Raw genomic sequence first — 10507 nt, 5'->3', positions numbered from 1 at the left:
GAGCGGAAGCGAGGCTGGACCAGACCGTGCTTCATTGTGACGGGGGCGAGCGAGCCAGTCCCAGAAGAAGAAAGAACTTGGTTCAAAGACTGACAAGAAGAGAAGGGTGAAGAGGGAGTCCTTCGGTTGAACTTTCTCCTGCTCGGCCCTATTGTGCCCAGCAGAAGGGAAGGATTTTCAGAAGAAAGCTGCCGATCATCTCGCGTCAGCACCGCTAGCCCCGCCAGTACGCATGCACTCGGTCCTCGGGTCCAGGCGAGCCTCCCGAGAAGTTCTACGCATGCGCCAGCTCGAGGTTCACGGTAAGAGGAGCCGCGGGCGCCATCAACCCGGAGTGCGCTTGCGGGAATACCACAACCTGAAAGGGCGGGACTTAAAGGAGGCCGGCTCATTTGCATTTTTGGCGGGAAAGGCGCGCGTGAGTGAGCACGCCTCTACCTTGCCGTTCGCAACCGCCATTCGTCGATGGTGGCCCTCGACTGAGCCCCGAGAGTCCCGACTCCAGGTACGCCCTGCCTGTGGCGACTTCCACGACAGGTTCCCCAGGAACATCACCTGCCAGCTCCTTTAAAAACTGCCCGAGTTGCCGGGCGGTGGTGGCGTACGCCTTTAATCCCAGCACTTGGGAGGCAGAGGCAGGCGGATTTCTGAGTTCGAGGCCAGCCTGGTCTACAGAGTGAGTTCCAGGACAGCCAGGGCTACACAGAGAAACCCTGTCTCGAAACAAACAAACAAACAAACAAACAAAAACTGCCAGAGTTTTGAGGCAAGGTTTCTCTGTGTAGCCCTGTAGACCAGGCTGCCCTCGAACTCAGAGATCCGCCTGCTTCTGCCTCCGAGTGCTGGGATTCAGGGCGTGCTCCATCTTGACCAGCTCCCTTTGGAAAAACCTAGTGACAACTTCGGAAATCCTGTCAGAATCTTGAAACTTCCGGTTGCTTTCTGTTGCTTGTTTTCTATTTTTGTCCAAGACAGACTCTCGAAATGTTGCCCAGGCTGGCCACGACCTAGCCCTCCCAGATGTGCCCAACTACAATCTTCCAGAACTCTTGAAACCTAACACTTAAGCTGTTTTGTTTTGGGGGGCAGCGCGGGTGGGTTTTTTTTTTTTTTTTTTTTAATGAGACAGGGTTTCTTTTTGTAGCTTTGACTGTCCTGGAGCTAGCTCTGTAGACCAGGCTGGCCTGCGTGTTTCTAATTCCCAAGTGCTGGGATTAAAGGTGTGCACTACCACTGCCTGGCTTTTGTTTGTTTGGGTGGGGTTTTTTTGGTTTTTTTTAATTTTTATGAATGTTTTGCAAGCATGTGTGTATGTGCCAGACGTGTGCCTGTGGAGACCAGAAGATGGTTTTGTATCCCTTTGAACTAAAATTACAGTTGATTAGGACCTGCCATGTGTATAGTGGGAATCCAACCCATCTCTATCTGGAAGAGTAACTTAACAACTAAGCTACCTCTCCAGGGACTCTCTAGGGCTTCATTAAATATCCCAGACACTATTCCAAACCTCGGATCCTGCTGCCTCAGCCTCCTGAGTGCTGGTATCACAGGTGTAGCCCACCACACCAGCTACTAGGATCTTCTAGCTATCCCATCAGATTCTCCCTCAAAGAACCTGTCAGAGACTTTTCCTCTGAAATCTAGGTGGAGATTTGGTGTTCAAAGTCCTATCTGATACTCTAGAAAGCTGTACTAAGTTGCCCTACAAGTTCCATGGGGACCCTGAAATCTAGTGACACCCAAGAAATGCAGCCCTTGAATTCTAGTCCAGGGATCCCCCCCAGACTTCTTCCACATTTAAAACCCTCAAGACACTCACCAGCAACCTGATACCCTGTGTTCCTCAAGGTTTTGTCTGGATTTCTCCTTGTCCCTTTCCTCCCGCTGTGTTCTTAAAAGAGTCTCAGAAAACCTCTTCCTTCCCTGGTGCCTTCTCAAAGCCTCTGGGATGGACAGCAGGAAAATCACCATGAGCTGAAGACCAGCTGGTTTACACAGCTTCAGAAGGCCCACTAAAACTACAGCTACCTAATATATAAGTCCCCGTCTCCAAAAGCCAAAAAATAATGTCTCCAGAAAACATGCAGCTGCTAGAATACATGCAGAGCAGAGTGTTTGGTTGCATTCCCTAAGGAAAGGGTGATAGGCTTTTTCTCTCCCCTTGGTGACACAGATATAGGCTGAATTAGACCAGATTAAAAATAGATAAAGGCAGGTTTATCAGGAGGCATCCACCTCCGCCCATCTCACACGTGGAGGTCAGTGAAGTCACACATCCAGGCTAAGCTTAGCAAAGGAGTCTTTTTTTTTTTTTTCTCGAGACAGGGTTTCTCTGTGTAGCCCTGGCTGTCCTAGAACTCACTCTGTAGACCAGGCTGGTCTCGAACTCAGAAATCCGCCTGCCTCTGCCTCCCAAGTGCTGGGATTAAAGGCGTGCAGCACCACTGCCCGGCTCAAAGGAGTCTTATAAAGCTTAGGCCAGGAGAGATAACGTGCCAACTAGGAGCTGGGATTATGTCCTTACATGGTCAAAAGCTGAGCCCCTGGGCAGGCACTTATGGGTGGGTAGCTGGAAAATGGAGAGGAGGGGCAAGGACAAGTTAGCCCGGAGTTTTCTCCTTGTGTTGAGAGAAGAAGAGCAAAGGAGGTTTCTTAGCTTGTGCAGGGGATGAGCAGGGGTTCCAACCAAAGGGGAGGCAAGCAGGAGGAAACCCAAAGCCTCTCTCCCCTTGGCCCCAGGTGCCCTCTCAGCATCAGGGCCACTGTTGCCTAGCACCTAGAGGAATTACTGATACTGCCTCCTTTTCTCTTGAAAGTCACTGGCCAGGCTGTAATAGAGGCAGGACAACACTATCAGGGTGCAGAGGAGGGTGTCCCTATGACCACAGAGGCCTGAGAGAGGCTAGCCCACTGATAAGAATAGGCCTTGAGGGGGGCTGGAGAGATGGCCCAGTGGTTAAGAGCACTGACTGCTCTTCCAGAGGTCCCGAGTTAAATTATCAGCAACTGCCAGGTGGTGGTGGTGCACGCCCTTAATCTCAGCAGAGGCAGAGGCAGGCAGATTTCTGAGTTTGAGGCCAGCCTGGTCTACATCGTGAGTTCCAGGACAGCCAGGGCTACACAGAGAAACCCTGTCTCAAAAAAAAAGAAAGAAAGAAAGAAAGAAAGAAAGAAAGAAAGAAAGAAATTATCAGCAACTACATGGTGGCTCATAACCATCTGTAATGGGATCTTATGCCTTCTGTCATGCAGGTATACATACTCATATAAGTAAATAAAGAAATATTTAAATAAAAGGGGGCAGCAAGCCTGCAGATGATGAGTTTCTATGCTGAGTTTCTGTCGCCATAGAGGGTAAGGGACACAGAGATGGCTGGTGGAGGGGAAAAAACGACAAAATGAGGCTAAGAACCTAAGGAGAAGGATCGGATCGGTGGTTAAGAGAACTTGCTGTTTGTCAGTTTGATGGCACAGGCCTTAGGTGGATCTCTGAGTTCAAGGCCTAACTGGTATTCCTGGCAAGTTCCAGGCCAGTCGGAGCTACACAGAGAGACCCTGTTTGGAAAAGAAAAGAAAAAGAAGTCACTGAAGCACTTACTACTCTTGCAAATGGCCCAGTTTTGATTCTCAGATGGCACATGGCAGCTCACAACCTTCTCTAACCTCCAGTTCCGGGGGACTCTAATGCCCTCTTCTGCCCTCCAAAGGTACCAGACACACACACAAAACACATTTTTAAAAAAGGCAAGAAGCTGGCCTGGTGATGGTGATGCACCTTCTTGCCAAGGCGAAGAGATCACTAACTCAAGGCAAGTCTGGCCATCTTAGGGCGGTTTGTTTTCGAATACTAAGAGAATTGGTGTGTAGCTTAACGGTCGAACGCAGGTGCAGAATTCATCATTAGTAAGTGGCTGGCTTGGGGCTTGGTAGTAGAGCACTTGCCTAGAATCTACCAGTGAAAGATTGAAGGTGGCTCAGTGATAAAAGTGACTGGAAGTAAAGGAGAACCCTCAAAGGCCCACAGTCCACACAGGATCCCATGGTCTGCCTCCAGACCTGTTGGGCTGTAGTCAGCTCCAGGAAGAGTGAAATGTTTCTAGAGAACAAGAGTCAGGAAGGCAAGCGTCCCAAGCAGATACTGCAGTAGGAGCAGCAGGCTACTCTATAAAATAGCATGCAGATTAGATTTGCTAGAAGATATAGCATGATTTAGGGAGAGAAAGCTGCTGGCCCAGGCCACACTGTGGCTCTGTTGCTAGACTCAAAGAAGCCACAGCCACACAGATCAGATCTGCAGCCTGTGGGAATGGACCGGAACCTGGCCAGAAACTGGGACATAGGCCACAGAGAACTTGGTGGGCCTGAAGTCAGACTGTGAAGAAACCCAGAAGAGTACAAGGTGGAATCTCTAGGACTGGAACGGTGACTTGATGGGTTACTGGGAAGAGAGGTGGCCATGAGCCCTAGGGGCAGCAGTTGGCCCCACCCTCTTGCCTCTCCCTTTGATCTTGCTGCTGCCTGCTCTTCAGTCCTCAGGTTGCCATCCCACACCTCAAAGCCATAAAAACAGGTTGGAGTTGGAATGAGGATGGCAAACAGGTTCTGAGAACCCTGAGGGCCTGGAGCAGAGATGGAGCAGTTTAGTCAGACGAGAGTGTGGCCAGTCTGAGGAAGCCTTCACTCTGCTTGTCCTTCTAGGAGCTATCTGGACATCCTGTCCCTTTCCCAACCCTCCTCGAAGTGGAGGGAAGCTGAGAGCTAAGACAGCAGCTGTGGAGGAGCATCAGGAGTGGCCCATGGACCTGCCTGAGGGCCAGGTTAACGGTCCTACTGCACAAAGTAGGTGTCTACCTGGAGGAGGAAAAGGGAGGAGGAGGTAGGGCTGGAAGCAGGAGAGATGCTTGAGTGGCCAGGCAGGGTGGGCAGAAGCAAAGGATACTGGGATAAGTGTCACTGTGTGCCTGTCACATGTCTGCCACATCTCCTCTCTGGAGGGATATTGGGGACAGAAGGCTCCACACACTGTAATACCCACACTTCACACCTCTTACTTTGGGTAAAACAGGTGCCCTGTCACCCCCCTCCCTCCTGCTGCACTTCCCTTCCCAACACTGGTATCTGTCTATCACCTATTGTCTAAGATTCTCCCCGGAGCGTGTGTGTGTGTGTGTGTGTGTGTGTGTGTGTGTGTGTGTGTGTGTGTGTGTGATTCTAGGGCTACACAGAGAAACCCTATCTTAAGGGGGTTGGGAGGGATATATATCTGGCAAAGTGGTCACATCTGTAGGAACTGAAGGGTCTGAGGCAATAAGAAAGTTAGAGGCCGCCAGGTGGTGGTGGTGCACGCCTTTAATCCCAGCACTTGGGAGGCAGAGGCAGGAAGAATTCTGAGTTCGAGGCCAGCCTGGTCTACAGGGTGAATTCCAGGACAGCCAGGGCTATACAGAGAAATCCTGTCTTGAAAAACCAAAAAAAAAAAAAAAGAAAGAAAGAAAGAAAGTTAGAGGCCAAGTCAAGTAGATGATGTAAATGGTATATTAACTGATTTTATTTAACTTTGTTCATATACAAACTCTGTTTTCTGTATTAAGCCTCATGGAAACATGCTGAGTTATTCCTGTGTTTATAGGCATCCTGGAGAACTAGAATGTGCCTCACACTAACAGAATGCTCCATTCCATCTTGGCCTGCTTAAGTGCAGGAGAAGCACACACAGTCAGCCTCCACACACTGGTGCTGCTACTCCAGAGCAGTGCCTGTTCTGCTGTGGGCAGATGCAGACAAGTGGGTGTGGGAGCCAGCACACATCAGCTTGCTGAGGAAGGTGCTGGCTCACTGACTCCTGTGGGCCAGCTTCTATCTCTATGTCCCTCACTCCTGTGTTCTTCCCTGCCTATCTGTCTCTGCCCTACCTCAGCAACTCTTTTTCCCCAAGCATCATTCTCCTTCCTCCATTCTCCTGGTTTCTCTGTCTCCATCTCCTGAGGATGTACTAACAGGGAGGGCCAGTCTGATGGGTAGGAAGCTCCAGCCTCTATCCAGGCAGGAACACCTGTCCTCCAAGCTCCTGGGTGTCCACAGGTGGGCCTGCAGCTTTGCTCAAGGCTGAGATCTGCACCCCAACCTCTTGGGTAACCTTTGCAAGTAGGAGGGCTTTATAGGCAAGACAGAGACACCAGCATGCTAATAAGGCTGGCTGGCTGGCTTGGGAGATGACTGGCATCTAAACCTTGCCTGCACCAGCAGAGGGCGAGCGGCCACCAGGAGCTATGACCATGGCCAGGAAGAACACACCCACAGGGGAAAGCCAAGGCTGAAAGACAGGGATGGCAAAGAAGGGAGAAGGCATTTACAACAGAGTAACAAGATTAAGATAGAGTAGAGGGTGAGGGGAGAAAAAGGACTAAAGGGCACAGGACAGAGGCTGGATGGACATGTGAGAGAGGTTGGAAGAAAAAACAGGAACAACGGTCCAGAAAGAAACGTAAAGCAGGGCAGTGGTCATGTGCGCCTTTAATCCCAGCATGCAGAGGCAGAGGCAGGTGGATCTCTAGATTTAAGGCCAGCCTGGTCTACAGAGTGAGTTCCAGAACAGCCAGGGCTACACAGAGAAACCCTGTCTTAAAAACTACAAAAATAATAATAATAATAATAATAATAATAATAATAATAATGGGGGCACAGAGAGAGAGAGAGAAAGGAAAGGAAGGAAAGGAAAGGAACAGTGTCTTCCTCTTCCTTCAGGACCTTGGGAAGGGATTATATACCAGTGGCCTAACTGGGCCACAGCACAGAGTCCTCCTCTATAACACGGGAGGGTGGAGAGCAATAGATCAGCTGAAGTTTACCTCCCCTAACTAACCTGCCCTAGTGCCCTCCCGGGGGAGCCAGAAAGGGTCCAAGTTAAACTGAGGTACAGCATCCTGGGAGTATCAGGGTGAGAAAGGGGACGCAGTGCTGGAAGGTGACTGTGCTGCTCCTGCTGCCTGTCTGCCTCAGACTCCTCGTCTGTAGGAATACCAGCTGCTGTGTTTCTGATGTTCCATACGTGCCTGTAGTTACAAACTGCACAGAGGTCCACCCACATCCATCCATTTCTTCCCCACGAGAGAGGGAGCTGTCTCAGAGGATACTGCTGAGGCTCAGAGATTGAGTCCTGAGCTTGCTGGAAAGGGGTGGGGGGACAGGACAGGTGTCTCACTTTAGTACCAGCTCAGACTCTCACCTTGCAGCCATGTGCAGTGGGCACTCATCTCAGCAGACCAGGGTATGAGAGGTATGAAAGCCACCTCCAGCGTGGAGAAGCTCTGTTTATTGAGTGCCTGCTGTATTCATGCAATGTAAATGTAGCTGCAGGCCAACAGACCCTGGAAGGCAGGAATATAGGCAGACACATGAAGTGGGTCTGAGCCAGGTGAGAGCTGCCCTACCAACACACACACACACACACATGAACACATGTGAACACACAAACTCCACATTTGCATAAGCACATATATGCACATACAGAGACACACATGGATACACATATTGCATATACACACACTACACATACCTGAACACATCATACACTCATTCCTGCACACACACACTCACACACACCCCCATACACACATGCACTCACATCTTTACATATGCAGGTGGAACAACCCTCAGAGTTCTCTTGAGGGGGATTTTACTGGCACAGAAACAGACCTCCCAAAGAAGAGGTTTGCCACAGACATGCTGTGGAGCTGCTGACTCAGGGGAGTCTGGCAGGAGGCTCAGCTCCTAACCAGTTCCCTGCCACCCCCTGCTTATACAGCCTCATCCCTCCTCTTTACCTTGGTGTTGGCCCTGAGCTCCTCCAGCTCTGATGACGCCATACTGAGGATGTGGAGAGGAGAGACTTGGTCCCTGGGGTGACTGGAAGAAGGGCTGCAGCGGGTGGGATCGATGTAGTCTGCCCACGCCTTATTGGATTGTTCCTGGCTCCTCGGCCACCTTTGTCCTGCCTCCTCCTTGCTTTCCTCAAGCCTGGTCCCCCCTGCCCATAGCCTGGGAGACTGGAAAAGGGAGGTGTGAGGGTCATCTCAGAGCTCATTAATGGCTCCAGAGTCCATTGGCTACAAAGCAATGGGCAGACAGCAGGGGGCACTCCCTGGCCTGGGAGATGGGACCCTCTTGAGAAGCAGTGACTCAAAGACCCTCATGTTGCCACCTTACTGGAAGCCTCCTGCAGTCGTTTATCAGTCACCACCACAGAGCTCTCAATAAAATGTCCCCAAACTCAGCAGAGCCCAGGCATTAGGAGCAAGTTCCTGGTGTCTCCTCATTCAGGGTGGATCCTCTTTTCTCTACAGTGTACCTCTGGGAGCAGCCTGAGGAAGCGAATTCAGGGCCACTGCTCAGCCTAGAGGAACAAATCCTTAACTCCACATTTGAAGCCTGTGACCCTCACAAGACAGGTGGGGGCTGGGGATCCACAGGGAGGGCTTGGCTTGGGCCCTCCTTAAGGGTCCTTCAGGAACAGGATAATGGCATGGATAAAGGGATGAGTAGGGAGGGCTTGGGCCCCTGGTATGTAGTTAGCCTCTGGCCTGGTTACAGCAGTGGCTGCTATCCTGGCTCATCCTCTTTGGTACACTCTGAGATGGCCTGGAAAACTTGACTCATGGGAGGGACTTGCCCCAAATGGCTCTGCCTGCTTTAGGGCAGGCATGTCATCAACCCACTGATGACAGACACTGTTCTTAAGCTGTGGCCTGTCCCACTGGCCATTGCCCAGTCCAGTCCTCCTCACCATGCTCTGTCCCAGGCACTGTGACTGTGGCCCACCTCCTGGCCTACCTGGAGGCTGTGACAGGACAGGGACCTCAGGATGTGCGCCTCCAAACACTGGCCCGAAGCTTGGACCCTTATGGGGAGGGTGCTGGAGCCACTGTGGAACTGGACACCTTTCTAGTGGTCATGCGGGACTGGATTGCTGCCTGTCAGCTGCAGGGGTGAGTCCCTACACCATCCACCTAGGAAGTCTGCTCTGCAGTCAATACTAGTTAGGCCCAGGAACCCCGTATGGTTGGCTTGGGACTAAGGAGAGGCATGTGAAAAGACGAGGAGGTTTAAAGGGGACTGAGGACCAGATGCCTTGGATGATGATGGTACAGGGGTCCAAGTAGAAGTAGCAGGGCTGACCATAGGAAGGGCTGCCCTTCACAGCCCAGGCCCTGTCATTCGGCCTCACTCTTACCCAGAGAGCCTCTCTCCTGTCATTCTCTCACTCTTACCCACAGCCCTCCCCTCCTCCATCACCCCCACAGCCCTGTAGGCACAGGTCATGGCTGTGGTGGCTGCAGGGGACCTGAGCCTTTTTGCCTTTGATACAGGGGATTAGAGCAGGCAGAGGAGACCGCCTTCGGGGGAGCCCTGGCTTCTCCACACCTGCCATCTGGTGAGACTATTTATAGAAGGCTCTGGGTGGCAGGGGTCAGCGGGGGTTAGCAGGGACTTCTCATCTCCTCGCTCCACACAGCAAGGGCTAAAGAGATCTGGGGCCTTTGTCAGCCTGCAACTGTGGTGGCTTTCTGGTGCCTTTGGGACAGTCCCCTTATCCTGGACTTTGGGGTCAGGTTTTCCATCCCTTCCTCCCAGCTCCAGCCCTAGTGTAGAGCCTGAGGAGACTGCAGCCTCCATGATATCTAGCTGAGGGCCTTCAGGCGGGCACCCACACTAGGAAATCTTCACTTGGCACAGGGCAGTCTTGGCCTGCCAGGCTCCCCCTCCTATCCCACCACACAAACCCCTTACACCTGCTTCCCTTTCCTTGAGAACAGACATCTACCCCAGCTGGATCCCAGCCCTATACTGAGGTACTGGGTGCCCAGGAACTCACACCTCAGAGGTGGATGGCTAAAAAGTGGCTTTACAGAACCCAGACTGTAGCTCTCTTGACGTTCTCCTTTTTGTTTGTTGGTTTGGCTTCGGAGGGTTTTTGTTTGTTTGTTTGTATTTGTTTTGTTTTGTTTTTAATATTTATTTATTTATTATATGTAAGTATACTGTAGCTGTCTTGAGACACTCCAGAAGAGGGTGTCAGATCTCCTTATGGATGGTTGTGAGCCATCATGTGGTTGCTGGGATTTGAACTCAGGACCTCTGGAAGAGCAGTCAGTGCTCTTTCTTACCTGCTGAGCCATCTCATCAGCCCTTGTTAATGTTTTTTTTTTTAGACAGTGTCTCTCTATATAGCCCTGGCTGTCCTGGAACTCACTATGTAAACTAGGCTAGCCTTGAACTCACTGGGATTAAAGACTTGAGGGTTCTTCAGTCTTGGGGGTCAGGAAGTGCAAGCAGCCTGTATAATAAGAGTAATTCAGCTCAGGGAACCCCAGAGCTACACATTAAGAAATGGGCTGGGTGGTGGTGGCGCACGCCTTTAATCCCAGCACTTGGGGAGGCAGAGGCAGTCAGATTTCTGAGTTCGAGTCCAGCCTGGTCTACAGAGAGAGTTCCAGGACAGCCAGGGCTA

General features: G+C 51.3%; 1 protein-coding gene across 4 annotated transcripts in view; it reads left to right on the top strand.

The window, feature by feature from the left end:
* The first annotated feature begins 64 nt into the window (after positions 1–64).
* Ccdc155 (coiled-coil domain containing 155) overlaps positions 65–10507 on the top strand; it is a 22476-nt gene continuing 12033 nt past the window's right edge. The window contains exons 1-5 of one of the 4 annotated variants that reach the window (XM_031386559.1): positions 65–302; positions 4699–4839; positions 8343–8447; positions 8798–8984; positions 9366–9430. In XM_031386559.1, the coding sequence (XP_031242419.1) occupies positions 233–302; positions 4699–4839; positions 8343–8447; positions 8798–8984; positions 9366–9430 (568 nt within the window). In that variant the 5' untranslated portion in view covers positions 65–232. Of the gene's footprint in view, positions 303–342; positions 506–4698; positions 4840–8342; positions 8448–8797; positions 8985–9365; positions 9431–10507 lie in introns of those variants that run through there. The other 3 variants (XM_031386560.1, XM_031386558.1, XM_031386562.1) reach the window with 3 other exon arrangements.

The sequence above is a fragment of the Mastomys coucha genome, unplaced genomic scaffold, assembly GCF_008632895.1.
Source record: "Mastomys coucha isolate ucsf_1 unplaced genomic scaffold, UCSF_Mcou_1 pScaffold21, whole genome shotgun sequence".
Taxonomy (NCBI): domain Eukaryota; kingdom Metazoa; phylum Chordata; class Mammalia; order Rodentia; family Muridae; genus Mastomys; species Mastomys coucha.
This window is presented reverse-complemented; position numbering and strand designations above follow the sequence as displayed.